This window comes from Carcharodon carcharias, chromosome 8, assembly GCF_017639515.1.
Source record: "Carcharodon carcharias isolate sCarCar2 chromosome 8, sCarCar2.pri, whole genome shotgun sequence".
Classification (NCBI taxonomy): Eukaryota; Metazoa; Chordata; class Chondrichthyes; order Lamniformes; family Lamnidae; genus Carcharodon; species Carcharodon carcharias.
The window spans coordinates 72364366-72389235 of record NC_054474.1 but is presented as its reverse complement, the minus strand read 5'-3'; the positions used below and the strand labels follow the sequence as shown (position 1 = coordinate 72389235).

The following is a 24870-nucleotide window of genomic DNA, read 5'->3' as shown; positions in this document are numbered from 1 at the left end:
CCAGACCTGCTGAGTTTTTCCAGGTAATTCTGTTTTTGTTTTGTATTCAACCTTGTCTGGTATTTATACTAACAAAAAATAACAGTAACATTTCCAAACTTTAAAAATCCTACTGTGCTATTTGCATAGGCTCTCAAGAAGAGTGCACAAAATAAAACAGCATAGTCACAGCTTTCACTCATTAATCTTCTTTCTCCACCTCACACTTCCTCAACATCCTTCGAGTTCATTGAAGGGAACCGTTCCCACCTGTCAATCGGAGCGAGCTTGGGGTATGTGATGCTCGCGGAGCTGTCTGGGGTTGTAGTTCCCATTCGACTCCGCAGTCAGGGGAAACGTGGAGCGTGGGGACTACATATCCCAGGGGACATTGCGCCGCTGGCGCAGGCGCGGCGTGGGGAGGATGTGACGTGTTCCGAAAGTAGTAGCGTTCCAATCGAAAGTGGCCCGGATCTGGGGAGATAGCGAGTCCTTGATACAGCTCGAGCCGCGCCCAGGTGAGCAGCACCGCAATCAGCTGCAGGAGGAGGACGTGAGGGGGATCGAATTCCATGACCAGCTCCTCCCCTGCTCCCTGAATTGTGCTCTCAGCCCAAGGGGAGGCGGACTCTGCCGCTGGCTGAGCACCGTCTTTCCGCAGGGCGGCCGCACTCAGCACTGAGCAGGAGGGGATGATCGGTGTAGGTACCGGGCAACTGTCTACTCTGTGATTCGATCCGACGACACTACACCGATTCGGCGCCAGATTAGCGTCGACGGATCGTGCATCCTCCTCCTCCTCCTCCTCCCCACCACCCCCGCCACCCTCCCCCTCGGCTGATTCCTTCAACCCACGCATTTAAAAAAAGAGGCCGAGTCGAGCTGAGCTGCTGTCAAATCATCTGTGTCTCTCTCTCGAAACAGCAACATGAAGATCAAGGACGCAAAGAAGCCTTGTGAGTTATTAAATTGTTAACCCGTGCTCCCAGAGAAATAACATCGTTAAGATTCGGGTGTAAAACTAGGGGGAGGGGGAGATAATATTACAATTTATTCCACATTTCAGCCGTATTTGAGAAGCGAGCAGTCAAATGTAGTTTAAATGCTCGATGGCACCGAAATATGTCCCTGGGTCATCTCTGAAAGAGTCGATTTTCAGTACATCGAAATGAAGTAACCGCTGAAATGAAACGACGTGCGAGAACCATCTTTCAGGAAATAGCCATTTGCAACGCTAATTTTCCCCTTCAGGAAGTAGAGCCACGATAGCAACGGAAGAGGCGCTTGTGTTCTTAATTCTGAGAAACGTGTAAATTGTTTCATTTTTTTCAGTGGTGTGTGATCACGGCGCTAGCTCCAGTATCCCCCTCTTTTTCTGACTAAGGTGCGTTTGACATCGTATTTTTCGGTTTTTTCCACATGCTTCGGAAAATTTACTGGGAAGGGTTTGTTCGAATTTTCTCTGAATATACATTTTTAAAAATATATACAATTTGAATATACATATAGGGCCAAGTGCATTGTTCTGATACTGCATCAGTTGTCATGATGTTCACTGATCTTATTGAAACTTAGAGAATTCTTAAGGGGCTTGACACGGTACATGCAGATAGAATGTTTTCCCTGGCTTGGTGGGGGTTCTCTGGAACCAGGGGTCCCCCTCTCAGAATAAGGGCATTTAGAACTGAGATGAGGAATTTCTCCAGTCAGAGGTTAGTGAATTTTTGGAATGCTGTGCCCCAGAGAGCTTTAGAAGCTCGGAAATTGAGTATGTCCAAGACAGAAAATGGTTCTAGATACAAATGACATCAAGGGATGTGGTGATAGCGTGGGAAAATGGCCTGGAGGTTAACGATCAGCCATGATCTGGTTGAATGGACAGGCTTGAGGGGCTGAATGGCCTACTCCTACTCCTATGTTTCAAGGCAGCATGCTTTGCAATATTTAGCCATTCCTGTCACTTCTCTAGTTGTGTAATAACTTTGTATGATCTATTATTACATCATTCTATAATGATGACATGCAGGCATAAGCTTTCCAAACCCCCCTTGAATGTATATGACAACTATGGATGTTTGTGTGAATCATCTCTATGTATTGTGACTGGAAACCTATTCAATTAAAGATGTTCTTCTAATAAACAATGCTTTTTTTAAATGAAAAGAGTTAACCTTGCATCTTGATCATTTAATAAATCCGTGGCAATTCAAAAAAATGCCTCGATTAAATGCTGAGTATTAACACAATGAAGCAAAGATTTTAAATTCAATTTGTATAACTATTTTTAAATATCTGATTAATAATTGCCCTTATTGTTAGGTTGGTGCAAATTATGCTTCTGAGATTGTGAACAAATCGCGATGACCTATTCAAATAAGTAGGTGTGACTCTCCCATTAAGGGGTAAATGTTCTTTAGGAATGAGTAGTTTAAGTATAGTGGTAAAGCAGCAGTTCCACCTAATGATTAAAAAATACTCAAATCTAGACTTGCTGTTTGAGATTAATTACGCATATTTAAACCACCGGTATCCCACCCTTTTTTTTTCCAAATGTAAGGACTGGTTTGATTCACAGATTTGTTTTCTAGGTTAATTTACTTCCTTTGAGTACAAGACAGTTTAAAAATCCAACAGCATATTTTGTTCTAAATTATTCTTATTGGTGGTATAATGATTTGATAAGGTTATAGCAAGAATTTCAAATTGTCAGCCTTGCACAGATTGTTAGCTTTTTTAAAAGCCAACTGTTGCAATGTTTGGCATTTAAACCTTGACTAGTGATGCAAGTATACCTGCTAGTATTGGAATTTTTTTATAATTATTCTTTCATGGGATGTGAATGTCACTGGCAAGACTGGCATTTGTTGCCCATCCTTAATTGCCCTTGAGGTGGTAGTAAGCTGCCACCTTGAACCGCTGCAGTTACATCCTGGTGTAAGTACATCCACAATGCTATTAGGGAAGGGGTTCCAGATTTCTGACCCAGCAACAGTGAAGCGATGGCAATTTTGTTCCAAGTCCGGATAATGTGTACTTTGGAGAGGAAGAAAGGGAACGCCATACTTGCACCTGATGTCCTCCTAGGTGATAGAGCTGGATTTGGAAGGTGCTATTTTTGCAAGCATCTTTGGTGCGTTGCTGCATTTGTATATGGAACACACTGCTACACTATGTCGATGGTAGATAGGGTGCCAATCAAGTGAGCTGTTTTGTCCTAGATGGTGTCAAGCTTCTTCATTGTTTTTGGAGCTGCACTTGGCTGTAGTCATCCAGGCAAGTGGAGGGCATTCTGTCAGTGACCCTGACTTGTGCTTTGTAGATGGTGGACAGGCTTTGGAGAGTCAGCAAACGAGTTTGTTTCAGAATTCCTAGTCTCTAACCTGCTTTTGTAGCCACATTATATGGCTCATCCAGTTCAGGTTCTGGTCAATGGTAACCTTCAGGATGTTGAAGATGGGGGATTCAGCAATGGTAATGTTAGAGAATCTCAAGGGCAGCCAGTTCAATTCTCTCTTGTTGGAGATGGCTATTGCCTGGCACTTGTAGTGTGAATGTTACTACCCATTCATCAGCCAAGTCTGGGTGTTGTTAAGGTCTGTGGTATATGGACATGAACTGCTTCAGTATCTGAGGAGTCATGAATGGTGCTGAACATTGTGCAATCAACAGCAAACATGCCCACTTCTGATCTTATGATGGAAGGAAGGTCATTGATGAAGCAGCTAAAGATGTTTGGCCCTAGGACACTACCCTAAGGAACTACCGCACCAATGTTCTGGGGCTGAGATGATTGACCTCCAACAAGTACAACTATATTCCTTTGTGCTAGGTATGACTCCAAACAATGGAGAGTTTCCTGCTGCAATTTCTATTGACACCAGTTTTGCTAGGGCTCCTTGATGTCATACTTGGTCAAATACTGCCTCGATCTCAAGGGCAGTCGCTCTTTCGTCCATGTTTCAGCAAAGGCCATAGTGAGGTCAGGATCTGAGTGGCCCTGGCAGAACCCAAACTGAGCAACAGTGAGCAGGTTATTACTGAGCAAGTGTCGCTTCATAGCACCATTGATGACCCCTTCCGTCACCTGGCTGATGATCGAGAGTAGACTGATGTGGCGGTATTTGGCTGGATTGGATTTGTCCTGCATTTTGTAGATAAGATGTATCTGGGCAATTTTCCACATTGTCTGTCTGATAGATGCCATGAGCTGTTCAGGAGCAGCTTGGGCAGGGATGCAACCAGTTCTGCAGCACAAGTCTTCAGTACTACAGCCAAGATATTGTCAGGGCCCATAACCTTTGTTGTATCCAATGCTTTCACCAATTTCTTGACATCATGTGGAGTGAATCGAATTGACTAAAGACTGACATCTTTGATATTGGAAATCCCAAGAGGAGGCCGAGAATCATTCACACAGCACTTCTGTCTGAAGGTGGTTGTGCGTGCTTCAGCCTTGTCTTTTGCACTAATTTGTTTGGCTCCACCATCATTAAGGATGGGGATATTTGTGGTGCCTCCTACTGTTATTTGTCTACCACAATTCATGGCTGGATGTGGCAGGACTGTAGAGCTTTGATCTGCTCTGTTGGTTATGGGATCGCTTAGCACTCTATTGCACGCTGCTTCCACTGTTTGGCATGCATGTAGTCCTGTTGTGTTGCTTCACCAGGTTGACACCTCATTTTTATGTATGTCTGGTGCTGCTCCTGACAATGTTCCCCTGCACTCCCCTTTGGACAAGGATTGATCTCTGACTTGGTGGTAATGATAGAGTGGGAGATATGCCAGGCCTTGAGGTTACAGATTGTGGTTGAATACAATTCTGCTACTGATGGCTCTTGGCACTGTGCCTCATGGGTGCCTAGTTTCAAGCTGTTCGTTCTGAATCTATCCCATTTAACATACTGGTAGTGCCACTCTGAGTGGTATCCTGAGTGTGAAGACAGGGACTTGGGCTCTACTAATGTTGTCATGGACAGATGCATGTGAGGCAAGGTCAAATAGGTTTTTCCTTCCTATTGGTGTTCTCACCACCTAATAATACAGACCCAGCTATGTGCTTCAGGACACAGCCAGCTTGGTCAGTAGTGGCACTACCAAATAACACTTGGTGATGAATGTTGAAGTCCCCCACCCAGAGTACATTCTGCATCCTTGACACCCTCGGTACTTGCAACTCGTGTTCGACATGGAGGAGTGCTAATTCATTAGTTGTGGATGGGCAGTAAGTGGCAACCATGTTTGGCCTCATGCTGTGAGACTTCATGATCTCAAGTCGATGCTGAGGGATCCCAGGACTACTGCCTCCTAACTGTATCATCATCTTGATTCTCCTCTTGTGCCTGAAGATGTAGGAGACAGACGAAGCACATGCTTATGTCTGTTTTCCATAGTTTGTCCTGGAACAAAAGCCAGAGTATAGCTTGAGTTGGCACCACTCCACATCAAGTATGGTTGACCAGGAGACTTTCAGCTCTTACCATCTGCCATAGGTGTATTGGAAGGATTTATGGGTTGGTAATTGACCTCTTTGGCCATGTTATGAACACATCATCTATGGCCATCAACTCCTGGAATGGGATTCGAACCCAGAGCTTCTGGTTCAGAGGAAGGGGCATTACCCGCTGCCACAAGACCTCCCTCTAACTGTCTCCCACTGTTATAAAACATGATTTCAAAATTTCAGCCATTAACCTCTGAGTAGCTCCGTTTGAAATAGAATTAGTGATTTTTCTCCTTGAACAATTTTTCATTTGGAGCTCTTCTTTCCTACAATGTGAGTATACTTACACCATATTGACTGCAGTGGCTCAAGAAGGTGGACCACCACCACCTTCTGGAGTGCAATAGGGGTGGGCAGCAAATGCTGGTTTGCCAGTGACACACATCCCTGAATGAATAAGGGGAAAAAAGCTGTTTAATTTGTTGAATTTTAGCTTGCATGTCTTGAAATAGTCAAACTAAAAATGCATAGTTGTATCTTCAGCACCGATCCGCTCACTAGGTGTCGCAAGTTACAAATTGATTAACCAAACAGAAATGTAATCCTTTTCCAATAATGAGATGAAGGAGGGTTATGCACATGAGGTCAGTCAGAGAAGCAGAGGAATCAGAGGTCAGCAGTACAGGTTCTAGATCTTGAGTTAACAAAGATGGGTAGGTACGCCACAAGAGGATGAGAATTTTAAATTTGAGGAGTTGGGAGATTGGGATAAATATGGTTGGCAGAATTTTGGATGGGCTAAATTTTAGTGTTGAGAATGAAAGATTGGCTAGAGTGCATTGCAGTAGCAAAGACTGGAAGTGGCTAAGGTATGGGTGATAGTTTCTGTAGCAGATGGGCTGAGGCAGAGGTGGCCAGATGGTGGATGAAGGGAGTCTTTTTGATAGAAGGGAGATGGCATCTGGAATTCAGACTGGGGCTGAATAGGATGCTGAGGTTGCAAGCAGTCTGGTTCAGCTTGAATCTTTGCCCGTGCAGAGAGTGCGGTTGAATCAGTGGCATGAGTACAGTTTGTAGTACAGCAATGGCTTCTGTCTTCCCAATTTGATTGACAGAAATTGTGGGTTATTCATGACTGGACCTAGGAAGTCTTGACAACCTGTGAAGCAGTCAACAGGACTGGTAAAGAAAGAGAGCTGGCTGTCACAAGTGGAAGCTGGCCTCCTGCCTGTGAGTTATGTTGTCAAGGGGCAACATATGTATGAGGCAGATAAGGGACCAAGAATTGACCCTTTGGGAAATCCAGAAGTAATAATGCGGAAGCAAGAGAAGTCATTGATGTACATGCCCTGCCTGTGGTTGGATAGGTGCAGAAGAACTAAACAAGGACAGTTCCATTCAGCTGAACCGGATGAAGAGGAATTATACACCACAGTGAGGATCTCATTTGGGACCTTGGTTAGTGCCATTTTACTGCTGTAGTACGGATGGAAATTGAATTGGAGAGATTCAAACAAGGATTTTTAGGAAAGATGGGTAAGACCATAAGACATTGGAGCAGAAATTAGGCCATTCGGCCCATTGAGTCTGCTCCACCATTCCATCATGGCTGATAAGTTTCTTAACCCCATTATCCCGCCTTCTCCCCGTAACCTTTGATCTCCTTACCAATTAAGAACCTATCTATCTCAGTCTTAAATCCACTCAATGACCTGGCCTCCACAGCCTTCTGTGGCAATGAATTCAGTAGATTCACCACTCTCTGGCTAAAGAAGTTTCTTCTCATCTCTTTTCTAAAAGGTCTTCCCTTTACTCTGAGGCTGTGCGCTTGGGTCCTAGTCTCTCCTATCAATGAAAACATCTTCCCCACGTCTACTCTATCCAGGCCTTTCAGTATTCTGTAAGTTTCAATCAGATCCCCCCTCATCCTTCTAAACTCCATCGAGTATAGACCCAGAGTCCTCAAACGTTCCTCATTTTAAGCCTTTCATTCCTGGGATCGTTCTCGTGAACCTCCTCTGGACCCTCTCCAGGGCCAGAACATCCTGAGATACGGGGCCCAAAATTGCTCACAATATTCTAAATGTGGTCTGACCAGAGCCTTATAAAGCCTCAGCAGCACATCCCTGCTTTTATATTCTAGTCCTCTCAAAATAAATGCCAACATGGCATTTGCTTTCCTAACAACCGACTCAACCTGCAAGTTAATGTTAAGAGAATCCTGGGCTAGGGCTCTCAAGTCCCTTTGTGCTCCAGATTTCTAAATTCTCTCCCCATTTAGAAAATAGTCTATGCCCCTATTCTTTCTACCAAAGTGCATGACCTCACACTTCCCCACGTTGTATTCCATCTGCCACTTCTTTGCCCATTCTCCTAACCTGTCCAAATCCTTCTGCAGCCTCCCCGCCTCCTCAATACTACCTGTCCCTCCACCTATCTTTGTATCATCTGCAAACTTAGCCAGGATGCCCTCAGTTCCTTCATCTAGATCATTAAAAATAAAGTGAAAAGTTGTGGTCCCAACACTGACCCCTGCGGAACTCCACTAGTCACTGGCTGCCATCCTGAGAAGGACCTCCTTATCCCCACTCTCTGCCTCCTGCCAGGCAGCCAATCTTCTATCCATGCGAGTACCTTGCCTCTAACACCACAGGCTGTTATCTTACTGAGCAGCCTCCTGTGCCTTGTCAAAGGCCTTCTGGAAGTCCAAGTAGATAACATCCCTTGGCTCTCCTTTGTCTAACCTACTTGTTACCTCCTCAAAGAATTCTAATAGATTTGTCAGGCATGACCTCCCCTTGATGAAATCATGCTGACTTTGCCATATTTTACCATGCACTTCCAAATATTCTGAAATCTCATCCATAATCATGGACTCTAAAATCTTACCAATGACTGAGGTCAGGCTAATCGGCCTGTAATTTCCCGTCTTTTGCCTCATTCCCTTCTTAAACAGGGAGGTTACATTAGCGATTTTCCAGTCCGCTGGGACCCCCCTTGACTCCAGTGATTCCTGAAAGATCACCACTAATGCCTCCACTATCTCTTCAGCTATTTCCTTCTGAACTCTGGAGTGTAATCCATCTGGTCCAGGTGATTTATCCACCTTCAGACCTTTCAGTTTTCCTAGCACCTTCTTCTTGGTAATGGCCACCATACTCACCTCTGCCCCCCCCGACTCTCTTGAAGTTTGGGGATGTTACTCGTGTCTTCCGCCATGAAGACTGACGCAAAGTACCTATTCAGTTCCTCCGCCATTTCTTTGTTCCCCACTCTACTTCTCCAGCTGTTCCCAATACGGTTTCCTCTACATTGGAGAGACCAAATGTAGACTGGGTGACTGCCTTGCAGAACATCTTCGGTCTGTCCACAAGCATGACCCAGACCTCCCTATTGCTTGCCATTTCAACACTCCACCCTGCTCTCATGCCCACAAGACTGTCCTTGGCCTGCTGCATTGTTCCAGTGAAGCTCAACGTAACCTGGAGGAACAGCACCTCATCTTCTGACTAGGCACTTTACAGCCTTACGGATTGAATATTGAGTTCAACAATTTTAGATCATGAACTCTCACCTCCATCCCCACCCCCTTTCTGATCTCCCTTTTTTCCAATAATTTATATAGATTTTTCTTTTCCCACCTATCTCCATTGTTTTTAAATGTATTTCCATCCATTGTTTTATCTCTACCGTTTTAGCCTATTTCGATCCCTTCCCCCCACCCCACCCCCCACTAGGGCTATCTGTACCTTGCTCATCCTGCTTTCAACCCTTAATGTCACCTATTAGCACATTCCTTAAATAATATCACCGCCTTCAACACCTCTTTGTCCTTTTGCCTGTGACATATTTTGGCAATCTCCACCTATCACTGGCCATCTATCCAGCTGTCCTGTCCCCCACACCACCACCACCCCCCACCCCCCACCTTTAAACCAGCTTATATTTCACCTCTTTTCTATTTTTCCTTAGTTCTGTGAAGAGTTATACGGACTCGAAACGTTAACTGTGTTCCTCTCTGCAGATGCTGTCAGACTTGCTGAGGTTTTCCCGGTATTTTTATTTCAGTCTTTATTGTCTATCCCTAACTGCCCTGGAGAAAGTGGTGATGAGCCATTGCCTTGAACCATTCCAGTCCACGTGCTGAAACTCTCATAAGAGTTATAACATTGCAAAAGCCAAATGTCTTGCTGTATGTGAAGTAATTTATTGTAACAGTTGCACAAGACTTTAGTTGTGTAACAGTCAGAAATCTTGAGTTTTTACTTCTACTAGTTCCAATATAAATGTTACCCAATTCATGAAATTGTTTAGGCACATAACTTTGTTTTAATATAGTGCTGTAGTTTGCAGCTTTAAGTCAATCTTTGAGGCTTTGAAAAATCCTTCCAAAAACAGAGGTTGACTTATCCGCCAAGTAAAGTATCTGTCAAGTAGCAACAAGGGATGCAAATACTTGAATCCGTCTCCATTGGGAGGCACTGAAAAACTGCACAATGCTTATGTGGGAAGATGGCAAAGCCGAACTCTACTCTCTTTGGGGAGGAGGAATATTTTACTTGATAAATCCACTTAGCTCCGGTGCCTTGCAATAGAAATCTGAATCAAAATAAAATAAATCACTTTCCGTCCATCTAACTGCACACATGGAAGGAAACGAGAAACATACTAAAGATGCACTAAGTTCTAATGCAAAAATTAAAGCTTTTCCTCCCTCTATTATAATCTACCAGCAGTGAAACAACATGGGGGACCATCGATCTGTACTTGATTATTTCACGCACATGTAATTCCATAAAAACATGTTTCTGCTTTTAAATCAATCGAAACTGTGCACGTTCAGTTAACATAAAAACTATTCATCTATCAATGTCGCTCAGACTGTCTTTAGATGTAAATCAACTCAACTTCAATCGCCTTTACTGTCCACCAGTGTCCCATCTTGAGTTTCTGGGATTAACAAAATCCCTGCAAAACTACTGCAGGTTCCAGCAATCCCCAGAGCTGAGTTGATAAAATGTATACAAGCCACCCACTAGGTTTTGTCCACTGGGTGGTTTTACGGTTTGCATAGAACGGTAAGAAAAAATGTTACTAACTAGAATGAAAAATTTTACATCCATTTTATTGCAAATTCTGAACATGGTTTCACTAACTGATTTCTTGTAAATCATTGTTTCTCATGTAACTATAAAGTTCAGTGATGTTTCCCCATGGTGTGATTGAACTCATGCAGTCATACTGCATTTCAATATTTTTAAACATCGATGCTTTAGAAACTGGTATAATCCAAATAGACTTATGAAATTTAGGAGCAGAAAAGCGGGGTTGCTGAGGGGATTGCCTGATATACTGACTGTAGGCCTAAACATGCATGTTGGTACTGAGAAAATGGGGTTTTCTTATCCGCAGATCGACCTGCACACTGTGACCCTACATAGTTAATTTGTCTGATCCAGTGCATTTGCTAGTTTATTCACTGGCCTGATCCAACAGCAAATCACCTCACTTTGATCTAAAATAATAAATTGAATTCACTGTTTGGTCAGATAAGATTAATGAAAAGATTGAGGAATTAAAACCAACTGAGATCTAAACATCTTCATTGTTTTGTAGTTTCCCTTCATTATTTAGAAATAATTAGCCAGAACTAGAAAACAGTGATGAAAATTGTTGAGATTGCTTAAACCTGTAAAAGGCTCTAATCCAAGTGTTACTCTTTAAAGGGCTAATATAATATTATTCAATGCAAGGGGTAACTGCAGAAATGTGCTTACTGCTCTATTGCAGTGATTCTCAGTGAGTACTTCTGGTCTAAAAATGGTGAATGTTTCTCAGTTAAATCTTGTTAGAGGCTGGATATTGAAGTTTAAATGGTTTCATGGGGCAATTAGATGCCTTTTGTGGTTAAAGGAATTGAGGAAAAAATGACACTGTGGTTAATTTCTGCAAAGGACCTGAAGAAAGTCTTGCATTTATATAGTGCTTTCAACAATCTCAGGGTTTCCCAAAATATCACAGCCAGTGAAATACTTTTAAAGCATAGTCACTGTTGTGATACAGGAGACGTGGCCTCCAGTTTGCGCCAAACAAGATTCCACAACAGCTATATTATAATAATCAGATGATCTGTTTTAGTGATGTTGGTTGAGGAATAAATATTGGATTCCCTAGTTTGTTAAAATAGTGCCATGGGATCTTTTCTATCCACTTGAGAGGACAGATGTGGCCTCAGTTTAATGTTTCAACTAAAAGACAATGCCTTCAACGGTACAGCAGTCCCTCAGTCCTACAATGCAGGGTCAGACTAGATTTTGATCTTCCATCCCTGGACTGGGGCTCAAACCCATAACCTTCCAACTCAGGGCCAGAGTGCTACCAACTTAACCATGGCTATCTTGTAGATCTCATGGTTTTAATGGCCCTTTTCTGTTTCCCCCCCCCCCCCAAAAAAAATCTGCTTTTATGTTTTCATTGTGTGTGCCAAACCTTTCATTACTCGTGCTGTGTGTGCAGACTGGTTGACGTGGCCTTTGTGCAGAATATTTATTAAATCAGCAAAATAATCTGTGCTCAAAAGGCTTAATCAAGTTCAGTAGATTTATGCTCTCTAATCTATTTGCCCAGCACATACCCAATCTGAAGACACTATGAATTTATATGTTTAAAGACAGGAAAATGGCTTTGGACAGTTGAGTTTAGTCATTACGGTAGAATTATTTGGAGAAATGCTCTTTCATTGCCCTCAGAGGATTAAGTTGGTTCTAAAAACATCCTGCTTTTAACTAGATCAGCAAAATTAAGTCAGCAATTGTGAAAATGTTAACTTGAGATTTCTTTTTCCCCCTACCCTGTTGTATGGGTATTTGAGGTTCTTCAGGTATTTGGATGGCTGCTCTTGGCATTAATGCTGAATCAGTGAATAATTTGTTTACACCAAAGCAACAGAATCATTTATCTGACCAGGCAACAAGTAATTAATTGGTCATAAAATCGGTGAACTTTTTTTCACTCCTAATGAAATAACTTTGTTACTTCAACACGTTTTCCTTGGCCATATAGACCTCCTCCAATGCTGCCCTGGAATTAACTGCATGACGTGGTTAAAAGTGGATTCTCACTTTTCTGTGCCGCCCCACTCCCCAATCCATGAGTCACATCCGGCTCCCCCATTCCCATTAAATTCCTCACCATTCAATTTTCTTTCCTAGTCCCAAACTAGCCAAGTTTGTAATTGAGTCCCTCTCCTTTTCAAAATCACATCATCGCTGTCAAAAAACACACATCCTTGGGCATCACTGCCCCAATCACCCAGGCCTTACTAATAACTCTTCCATTTCAAACTACCTTTCCTCTTCCTCTTTGATTATGTTTCTTCTCAATTCAAAGCCTATCTCTCATGCGTCTCCTTCAGTGAATGCCTCCAACAATACACCAAGAGTCCCTAATGTTCTCTCTGACTGAACATGGTGCTCTATCTCTCTTCAACATCTCTGCAGTCTCTGATGTGGTTGACCACGCCATCTCCTATCATTACCCAGCTCTGTAAAGCTGCACTCATTTGGCTTCGGATTTCACTCACAGCCTCCCCTCTGGATCTTTAGGACCAATCCTTTACCTCATTTAATTGATGCTCTTCAGTATGACCATTTGCAGACATGAGTTTCCATAGATACATCAATTGCCCCAACTGTACCCCTCCACTGCTTCTGTGCTGTCAGACTGCTTGGCTAACATGTAGTCTTGCCACAGACTTTGTTCTATCTTGACTGATGCTATTGGCATTGTCTCACTGTTCATAACCTGAGTATCCTATTGTATTCTAAGTTTCTGATCAATATTCTGGATCCCTCAAATGCCTTCATTGCCTCCAGACTTAATTACCCCAATGCTCTTCCTTTTGGGGTCTCATTCTTCATCTCCTGTAAACTCTAACCTGTTCAAAATTAATACCCTACTCCAAGTACTGCTTGTTATTGACTGTCATAAAGCTCTTCAAGTATATAATATTATTGGAAAATAGTTTTCTTTTAAAACAGAGATTTAGTCTGTGGGTGTGCCTTAATTAGATTAGAGCCAGTTAGTCTGGGTGCTTTGTGTACTCGTTTTGAGATGTAAGAGAGGTAGAGTGCGTATACATTTTTTTTTTGAATAAAGTATTCAAGAAGTGGGGTGAAACCTGGCACCTAGCTATTAGAGACCAATCAATATGTTTATATTACTAATAAAATTGGTACTATGAAAGGAGTTTTATTGTTAGAAGATGTGGAGTTCAAAGAGGTGGCGATACAATGAGAATTTACATTCAATGAGTTGTGCTAGGTATAACTTCAGCAGTTTTGTGTGTGTAGGGCAGAGACAATGTAAGATCAAAGCAGCTGTAAGCCTATAACTGTCTCCACAGGAACCAGAGTAAAAAGAACCTAATTTTGATTTCATAAGGTGAAAATGCTTTGCCTGGTGTCTGCTCAAAAATGTAGGGGTTGCTGTTGCCTTAATGGAAATTAGTTTAGGAATTTGTTAAAAGTTATGATAGTAATTTGTAGCCATATGTATATGTTTAACTTATGTAAATTAATAAAATGCCTCATGTATTTTGATATCACACCTCTCGAACTGGTGGCCTGATTCCTGAATTTAGAGCTACGTCTCAAGCATACAGAAGTAAAATATAGGTTATGATAGTTGTTTAAAGTTTCCCTCTGGGATTTTTAAATAACTTAGCTTTAACAAATGCTGGGTCATAACATTGGCATATGGTAACTCCTAGCCCCTCATTGCCTTAAAGTGAAACTTTTTGAATTTGTCTTTTAAATCCCTCATGGCCTCACACTGGACTCTTTCCTCCTGCCTCCTGGGTCAATTTGTAGCTTCTTCCAGCCCTATAATTTCCCATGAATTCTCCATTCCTCTGACTTGTCTTTTGTGAATCCCTTTTGCTTTGCACCATTGGCGGACATTCCTTTAGCTGCCTAAGGGTTTCTCTGCAATTGCCTCCTTAAGCAATTCTGTCTGTACACTTCATTCTCCTCCCTAAAGCCTATCTCTCACCAACCAAACTTTTGACCACTTCACTGAACCCTGATTTGATTCAGTGCACATCTTGCATCTCGACAAAGTGTCAGTGAGATGTTTCCTACATTAAGGCTGCTATTTATGTAAATACAGATTGCTGTCATTGTTGTCTGAGGTAGTTGTCTTTTTTTTGCTCATGCCAATTGAGAGATATGTGCCTGCTATCCACTGGCATGTTACACTCCATTTGCGCATGCCTGTGATATTCTTGTTCGTAAAGATTTATATTGTGCCTTTTTAAGACAATTTTTTACACTTGCTCTTGACATTATAGCAAAGTTTCATCAGTGTTAAATGTGTGCCCTCTTAATCCTCCCTTTTATGCCAACTACCATTACAATCTTTGAGTAACATCAGTAATTTGTACACAAGGATTTGCAGTATGTCTTGTAGACCCATGCCAATCAGGGTGAGAGCTGAACCCTTTTCAAGTAGGATTTTTGTTTGTACCCATTGAGTGAGAAGGTTTTAATTTCACCAGCCCAGGCTCTCAAATCAAGTTCACAAAACTTAACAGTGCATTGTCACACTGTGTCCCAAAACTGTTCCAAATGAGCCATTTATGGGTGAATTAAATCTTTTAAAATGATTGTGGAGAAGATTTTGTTGCAAAGGTGAAGCAGATTAGACTTGCACATTTTAAATAATTGCATGTGATAATAAGGTGAGTTTGTAACCCACCCTCCCCCACCACCATGGCAGCTAGTTCCTGCCCTCCTGCACAATGTGTTTACGCAGTTCTTCCTCATATTTTCACATATGGTTCAGTCACATTTTGCTACTCCAAATACAGGAGAGTATGTATATCAGTGTGTGTTTGTGAGATGGAGTTTTGTGTTCATGTTTGCTGCTACCTTTGAGCTGTGGCTCGTAAATTAATTTCCATGGAATGCTGCATTTTGGAGTGGATTAGTTAGCAGATATTGATGTGGGGGCAAGGCACACAGTTGTTTGCCTCATCTGATTAGCACATCAGATAATTCACCTTGGAAAAGACGAGTAGTTCTGGAATTTTAAATTCTCTTGCCTAATTAGCAGAAGTTACTAGTGTGGAAGATTTGATTTGAATATCACCAACGCAGATTGCTCCTGGCACACTGTTCACAAGCATTAGTTTATAATCTTCTTACGTGAATTCATTCTCATTTTGCTGAGGACTAGAGCAGTTATGTACTATGTGGTCTATTGTGACAACGTGACACGCCTGCTAAAGCATATATAGTAGCTACTGTGGAGACGGATTAAATTACATTCAAGGCTTGCATTTTTGTAATGCTGTTCATTCCAACTTCTTCCAGAATATGTGTGTTTGATTTCTTCTTGATCCTCGTGGGTTTGTGACTGCTTTATAAATTATCTTGTTGGTTTATCGCATTTTTTTCAGCTTTTTAAATGTTTCGTTCACTGTCTTTTTGCTCTTTGACACCTTTTTAAACATTTTCATTTCCGTTTTCTATTGGAAGTAAAAAGGTACAATCTAATTATTCCATTTATTTTTATTTTTCCAAGTTATGTGTATTCCTTTTAATTTTGCTTGCCTTTTGTGACTGTCCATTTCCTTTAAAGCAAAGAAACATTCATGCAGATCTTTTGTGGGGGGATTGGGGAAGAGAGAACCCAAGGAGATGTGTTGAATTGAGAAAATAGAATGAAATGGACATAAAAATGTAGGGAAGCAGGTGACCTAAAATGAAAGGATTTAAGAAATAGGAAAGAGAAATAATGGAGGGAATGGACATGAAAACGAAAGACCAAAGTAGGGAGATGCAGCAGTGGAGACTACATCCACCAATGCTGCCACAGCGTACTGGATAAATAAGACAGTCGCCATTTGAATTTCCACGTACAGTTGTGCAAATGGTAATGTTTTGTGGAGGAGGGAGAACCCATCTCTGCTTTCTTTGTTCATATCCACATATTTCTGAGGAAGAACTACTGTGTGCCCAGAAGTTAAATCCAGTCATTTAAAAAAAAAATGATTCCAGTGTTGCCACTAAGATTTTTTTTGAGGCATAATAGTAGGAGACACTTGGGCTGTTTTTTTTAAACAACACAGCTGTGCAATTATAGATTTTATCCTTCTAAACTGGGTGTGTCAGTTGAAAGCCTATTGAACTGTATCATTGGACGCTGTTCCGGTGCTTAGTGCCTGTGGCTGTGATAGTAATAGGAGCAGTTTGACGTGATGAGGCAAAATTTCCCTATGTGAATTAGAATATTTTTAAAGTAGACCAAGTTAAGTATGTTTCCCCTCCCATTTATTTAAATAGTATCGAAGAACAATATAAGGTGTCTTTTCTACATTCTATGTCAGGTAGTGCAGTTATTAATTAACCTTCTGAACAATGTGCTTCTCTTAGAATGAAAATTTTAATCTTATCTATCAAATGCCATTTCCCTCAAACATTTGTATACATATATTTTTTTCTCTCTCAATTTTAAGATCTTGATGAAGCCAAATGATTCAACGTAACCAAAGAAACCTCCAACTTCTAGAAGGAACAGTATTTATTTTAAAAATAGTAACAGGCGGTAGGCCACACATCCCTTTGAACCTGCTCCATAAGTCAATAAGACCATGTTTGATCTACCACTTTCTCACCTTGCCCTCCTATCTTTCTATTCCAGACATTTCCAAAAATCTAGTCCTTAGCCCTAAGCAACCGAATAACCAGTGCCCTCTACATTAGAGAATTACAATCATAAAACGGTTACAGCACAAGCGGGGACATTTGGCCCATCAAGTCCGCGTCAGCTCTCCACCAGAGCAACTTAACTTACCCCATTTCCCACACTTTCCCAGGTAGCCCTGCAATTTTTCCTCTTCGGGTGCTTATCCAAACCCAGATCCTAACTGTTCACTGCCTAAAAAGAGTTTTTGCTCATGTTGCCTTTGGTACTTTTTGTCAATCATCTTAAATCTGTGTGTCCTTTTTCTCGACCTTTCTGCCAGTGTGTACAATTTCTCCCTATCTAATGTGTCAGGATCCTAATAATGCAGAACACCTCTATCAGATCTCCTCTCAACCTTCCCTTCCCTGAGGCGAGCAACACCAACTTCTCCAATCTGTCGCTGTAACTGAAACCCTCACCCCTGGAACCATTCTCTCAATTTTTTTCTGCAACTTTTGTAAAGCCTGCCTAAAATGCATATCCAAAATTGGGCACAGTACTCTGAGGCCTAACAAGTGTTTTATAGAGCTTAATCATAACTTCCTTGCTTTTGTACTCTTACACCTCTATTTGTAAAGCTCGGATTCCGGGTGCCTGCTTAACCACTTTCTCAACCTGCCCTGCACCTTTAATGATTTCTGTACGTTTACCCCCAGAGATCGATCTCTCTCTACGCCCCCTTTAGAATGTACCCGTTTTTTTTCTTTGGCTGCTCATCATTCTTCCTACCAAAATGTCTCCCCTGTATTAAATTTCAACTGCCAAGTGTCTGCCATTGCACCAGCTGGCCTGTGCCGCCCTCCTCACTGATCACAATACTTCCAAGTTTTGTGACCCCGCAAAGTTTACAAATTGTGTCCAGTATAGCCAAGTCTAAGTCATTAATACATGTCAAGAAAAGCTGTGTTCCTCATACTAATTCCTAGGAAACAGACCCCACAATATACCTTTCTCCAGTCTGGAAAAATAACTGTTCAGCACTACTGTTTCATGTTGCTCAGCCAAATTTTTATCCATACTGCCACAGTCCCTTTAATTCCATGGGCTACAACTTTGCTGATGAGCCTATTATTTGGTACTTTCTTAAATGCCTTTTGGAAGTCCATATACAACACAATAATTGCATTATCCTCATCAACCCTCTCTTTTACCTCAACAAAAAGCTCAATCAAGTTAGCCGAAAAAATTATGCCTTTAACAAATCTGACTTCGCTTAATCTACATTTATCCAAGTGAATGTTAAGTTTGGTCCCAGATTCTTCATTTCTAACATCTTTCCCACCACCAAGTTTAAACTGACTGGCCTATATATAGTTGCTTGCACCCTTTTTCCAAATATTTGTAACTCTTGAGTGAAGAAATTTATCCTCATCTCATTCCTCAATGGACAACTCCTTATCCTGAAACTATGATTCCTATTGTAGACTTCCCAGCCAGGGGAAAGAGCCTTTCAGCATCCACCCTGCCACGCCCTTTAAGAACTTTGCATGATTAACAAGATCATCCATCATTCTCCTAAACTCCAGAGGGTATGAACTCAGGATCTCTCCTCATAAGACAACACTCTAATCCCAAGAATCAATCTAGTCAACTTTTGTTGCCTCTCTTCCCCCAACCCCCAAGGCAAGTATGTCCTTCCTTTGGTAGGGATATCTAACTATGCACAGTACCACAGATGTGGTCTCACCAACACCCTATATAACTTTCATTTGGTTTTCTTATCTGAATAAATCATAAGTATGGGTAAGGGGCATTAGTTTATTACTTCCTTTTATGGTCTTGAAGTGGTGTGCACAGCTGACTATTTTAAAATGTTATACTTGATAGAGTTCAAAGAGGATCTACATTTTACCATCCCAAAGGTACAGTTGAAAGTAAAGTTTGCTTTAACTGCATGCCCAGATCCTTAACTGCACTATGTTCCATACACCCAGTACCAGTAGTTGTACAATAATGAAACTTGGAACTGCTTTGTTGAACTGTTTGTTATAAACTGATTCAGTGAAGCACATCAGTTCCTTAGTTTTATGTACCTTGTCTTCCCTTTAGATACTAAGTGACCCTTTCAAAAACAAACCTATCTTCTATTCAACAATTTAAGGTTGTTTGCTGCATGTTCCAGCACACCACCTAAGAATTCTGAAAGAATTTTAAATATCAATATGCTTTATTAACTGAAAATTGCAATTGCATGGAAAGGAAGGACAAGAAAAATAATCAGAATTTCTTGTAATATTTAAAAGGTGATTTTTTTTTTATCCTGACACTGCTTTTCTTAATAATGAGTGACATGGAGTAGAGTTCTGTACAGTGTGATTTTTTTTTTAATGGTTGAAGTGTTGAGAATAAAGAGCATGAAACTTCCAATCCCTCATAAATAAGCACATCGGGAGAGAGGGCCTCTTAACAGTGTTGCCAGGCTTAATAGTGGCTGAAAGATTTGCAGTTATATTGATCCAATTGAATTTCACTTTAATGCTGTATTTTGTGCAAAAAAAAACCCTCAGTAAAACCTCTGATAAGAACTGATTTCATGTGCTGAACATTAGCTTCTTTCTGTCTTTAATCGTTTCTCTCTAAACTTGTCCTGCTACTCAATGTTGTGTGCAGGTTTTTTTCCTAGCTTCTTTTAATTTTTCACATCAGTGATATAACACATTATTTTGTAATTTCTTTGCAGCATTCCCATGGTTTGGAATGGATATTGGTGGAACGCTGGTGAAATTAGTTTATTTTGAGCCAATTGATATTACAGCTGAGGAGGAGGAGGAGGAGGTAGAAAGCCTAAAAAGTATTCGCAAGTACTTGGTGTCAAACGTAGCCTATGGGTCCACGGGCATCCGAGATGTGCATCTTGAGCTCAAAGACTTGACACTTTGTGGCCGCAAAGGAAACCTGCACTTTATTCGATTTCCTACACACGACTTACCTACCTTTATTCAAATGGGAAGAGACAAGAATTTTTCAACACTACACACAGTGCTTTGTGCCACGGGAGGCGGTGCTTATAAATTTGAAGAAGAATTTCGTACGGTAAGAACATGTTAATTACAAAGATCCACTGCACTGTTGAAGATGAGAATGGTTAAGAATTCTAAAAGAATTTTAAAATATCAACATCCTTCATCAACTAAAAAATGCAATTGTATGGAAAGTAAGGACAAGAAAAATAACCAGAATTTCTTGTGTTTAAAGGGTGAATTTTTTTCCCCTGATACCAGTTCTACGTTTCTTCAATGATGGACATGGAGTAAAGTTCAGTGCAGTGTGTGATTTTTAAAATGGCTGAAGTTTGAGAATAAAGAGCATAAAACTTCCAATCCCTTTTAGTATGCACATCAGCAGAGAGGAAGGGCGTTTGGGGAGGGAAATTAGAAAATGCACCGATATAAATAGTATTGTCCTCAATCCAAGTGCTGCTATTTCTCTGAGCTAATCTTCTAGCAGGGGCCTCAAAACTGGAACAGTTTACAAAGGTAAAGTCACCAAATCTGCAGCCCTAGCTTTGGAACAGCTCTAGAAAAGAGCCTGAGTGAATCAGCACTGCAACCCCATAGTACCAATTGTACCCTTGGCTCTCTTCCAGCACACTTTTTATCATACATCCTTCAAGTGTTTAAAGCCCAATCACGGCATTGCACTTCTCCGATATATCTCATGTTCGTTCCTTTTATCCTAAAATTTAAGCCTTGGCCCCTGACCTCAACAATAACAATTTGAAGTGACAATGGACCACTGCATAATTGTGATAGTTTGGGGGAAAAAAACTAGCTGTGCTGTGAAAGTAGGCAGTTGTGCTGCAGTTTGTAGTGTGCAGGGATCATGCTGTGCAGTGTGGGAACATTACTCCGTGCAGCAATTCCGACAGTTTGAAGGATCATTGTAGCAAGCTGTTAGGTGGGATGGAAGAATGCTTTGTGTTGCACAAATGGAGACATATTGTTCAGATTCGAACACAGTTCATTCTCAGTTGGAAGTGAAATAAGTGAGAAGATGTACTTTGGATAATGTAGAACTATGCAATAACCTACTTGGGTATATTAGCATAGTTTTTATTCTTTCATGGGATGTGGGCGTCGCTGACAAGGTCAGCGTTTGTTGCCCATCCCTAATTGCCCTTGAGCTGAGTGGCTTGCCACACCATTTCTGAGGGCATTTAAGAGTCAACCACATTGCTGTGATTCTGGAGGCACATGTAGACCAGACCAGGTAAGGACAGCAGATTTCCATCCCACAGGACATTAGTGAACCAGATGAGTTTTTAAAACAATTTATGGTGGGTTCATTTTCACCATCACCTGAGACCTGTTTTCAATTCCAGATTTATTAACTGAATTCAAGTTCCACCAGTTACCATGGTGAGATTTGAACCTATGTCCCCAGCACCTAAGTCTGGGCCTCTGCATAACTAGTCCAGTGACATCACCACTACATCACTGCATCCTCCAGAATCTTCAACCAGAAGTGCTGAGTGGATGATCCATCCCTTACTGGACAGGTAGTCCAGAGGCCTGGATAATGATCCAGAGACAGGAATTCAAATCCCATTATGGCAAATGGAAAGTTTAAATTCTGGCAATTAAAACTGGAATAAAACACCTCAGTAATGGTGACAATGAAACTACCAGGTTGTTATAAAAGTTCATCTTGTTCACTAATGTCCTTTAGAGAAAGAAATCTGCCATTCTTATCCAGCCTAACATGTATGTAACTTCCTCTGATATGGTTGCATAATGGTCTAATAAGAACATTGTTATGCATCGACCGCGGCACCAGACACAATAAAGGCACATCCTACCCAGTTGACCCTCCAAAGTCGGCCACATTAACATCTGGAAATTTGTGCAAAAATTGTGAGGGCTGCCCTACAGACTGGTCAAGCAACACCCTGGCTTTGCCATACTCATAGAATCATACCTTTCAGCCAATATCGCAGAATCCACCATCAACCATCCTTGGGTTTATCTGATTTCACTGGCAGGACAAACCCACCATATAGCATCATATACAGTTAGGAGGGTGTGTCCCTGGGAATCCTCAGAATGATTCAGATCCTGTGAAGTCTTTATAGCATCAGGTCAAACATGGGCAAAGAAATGTCTTGCTGATTACCGTCTATTTCCCTTCCTCAACTAATGAATCAGTAACTTCCTCTTGAATACCACTTGGAAGACGTACTTGGAGGTAAGGGCACAGAATGGACTCTGGATGGGAGACTTCAATGATTATCATTGAGTGGCTTATTGGCCCCCTCAGTCGGCAGTGTTGCCAAGTCCTGCAGGATGTAGATGCCAGACTGAGTGAGTCTGCAACAATTAATAAGGGAACCACTAAGAGGGAAAAACTAATCTCATCCTCACCTATCACAGATGAATCTGTACATGATAGTATTGGTAGGAGTGACCACTGCACAATTGTTATGGAAGCCAAATCCCATCTTCACATTGAGGATACCGTCCATTGTATTGTGTGGCACAACCACTGAGCTAAATGTGATAGATTCAGAACAGATCTAGTTCAAAACTGAGCACCCATGAGGAGCTGTGGGCCATCAGCAGAATTGTATTTAACCACAATCTGTAATCTCATAGCCTGGCATATCCCTCACTCTACTATTGCCATCAATGGGCAAACAATTCTGGTTCGATGAGGAGTGCAGGAAAACATGCCAGGAGCCAGCCCCAGGCATACCTGGAAATGAGATGTCAATCTGGTGAAACTACACAGCACTTCTTGCATGCCAAACAGCGGTAGCAGCAACAATCTTCAACCAGAAGTGCTGAGTGGATGATCCATCTCGACCTCCTCCTGAGGTGCCCAGGATCACAGATGCTAGCCTTCAGCCATTTTGATTTGGTCTGTGATATCAAGATATTGCTGAAGGTGCTGGATACTGCAAAGGCTATGGGCCCTGACATAATTCCAGCAATAGTACTGAAGGCTTGTGCTCCTGAACTAGCTGCACCCCTAGCCAAGCTGTTCCAGTACAGCTATGACATTACCCAACAACGTGAAAGATTGTCCAGGTGTATCCTATCCTCAAAAAGTAGGACAAGTCCATTCCAGTCAGTTACTTCCCCATCAATCTAATATCGATCAACAGCAAAGTGGTGGAAGGTGCCATCAACATTGCTATCAGGCAGCACTTGTACAACAATATCCTGACTGGCTCTCAGTTTGGGTTCTGCCAGGGCCACTCAGCTATTGATCTCATTACAGCTTTGGCCCAAACGTGGGCAAAGGGCTGAATTCAAGAGGTGAGGTGAGAGTGACTGCCCTTGACATCAAGGTAGCACTTGAGTGTGATGTCAAGGAGCCCTTTCAAAATTAATGCTAATGGGAATCAGAAAACCTCTGCACTGGTTGGAGTCATACCTAGCACAAAGGAAGATAGTTGTTTGCTGGAGGTCAATCATCTTAGTCGCGGGACATCTTTTGTCATCTTCCCCATTTTTAAATGGCTGCTCCAGTATTTCAGGCAATTTCATTATAATTGATGCTGGAAAGTGCACATAGGCTGATTTTTTTTTTTTTGCCCCAACATTTAGGAAGGAACCACATGTTCTCCCATTGTTCTTCCATCCTTGTTGACATTTAATTTATTTTTGGGAATGAACATTGTACCTTACTGTTTCCTGTACAGAATTCTCAGCTGCGGTTGCTTTGCCAAAATTAAACAGGAGCAATTTACTCTTCGTCATTTCATTTTGGAGAATATCTTTTAGAATTGAAGAAGAAACTGCTCAAGTTTTTATCCTGAAAGAAATGCTGGAGAATTAATGTTTTTGTTTAATTCTGTCAAACAGGGATCTTTACTGAACTTCAAGTGACACTGATAGACTTTGTTTATTTCAGATTGGTAATCTGCAGCTACACAAACTGGATGAACTGGACTGCCTGGTCAATGGCCTTTTGCACATTGACTCTCTCAGTTTTAATGGCCAGGCAGAATGTTATTACTTTGAGAATGCCTCAGACCCTGAGAAATGCCAGAAGATGCCTTTCAACCTTGATGACCCCTACCCTTTGCTTGTGGTGAACATTGGTTCAGGAGTCAGCATATTAGCTGTTTACTCAAAGGACCATTATAAGAGAGTAACTGGAACAAGGTAAAATTTTAGAGGATTACAGTACCATGATTTTGTTTCTTTCTATAATTTACTTTGTCAGATAATAAGTAAATCTTGCAATTCTACATCATAATAGTTAGAGTGATGATCCATTAGAATAATGGTTTACTCAAGCTCAGACCCTATGAAAGCAAATTGGAAAAGTGTGTGAGATGTGTGTAATTGTTGCAGCTCCTTTGACATCACTAACAGTAATTCTGCAGTGTGACCCCTGTCCCATCACCTCTTTTGCCTCACCCCCTATCTGTTCTGTCATTCCATATCTCCCTCATTATCAATGAGAACCATTCCTTTAACAGTGCCTTTTTAGCTTTCCTGCCTCATAGTAAGTGACCATGGCCAATGCTGATGAGAGTTTTCATAAAATAAAGTAATTCATCGTGTATTATGACCCAGCTTTTACAGCAGCTTTCTGGCTGATGTGAGTGAGTCCACCTTGAGGAGGTAGATTCTTGCTACTTGAACATCACACCAGTTGCAGTACATCTGTAGCAACTGCAAAGTGAGAAAGTCCACAAGCATTCTTTTGGTTGCCCAAGTTTTTTTTTATAATTAATTTTCAAATGTTTT

At 41.5% G+C, this 24870-nt stretch overlaps 1 protein-coding gene across 2 annotated transcripts in view; it reads left to right on the top strand.

Moving 5' to 3' along the window:
- The first annotated feature begins 454 nt into the window (after positions 1-454).
- LOC121281293 (pantothenate kinase 3) overlaps positions 455-24870 on the top strand; it is a 38322-nt gene continuing 13906 nt past the window's right edge. For both annotated transcript variants that reach the window (XR_005943851.1, XM_041194163.1), the window contains exons 1-3: positions 455-935; positions 19851-20203; positions 24026-24279. Coding sequence is in view for 1 of the 2 variants with exons in the window: in XM_041194163.1 (XP_041050097.1) it covers positions 908-935; positions 19851-20203; positions 24026-24279 (635 nt within the window). In the remaining variant the exon portion in view is untranslated. The remainder of the gene's footprint in view (positions 936-19850; positions 20204-24025; positions 24280-24870) is intronic.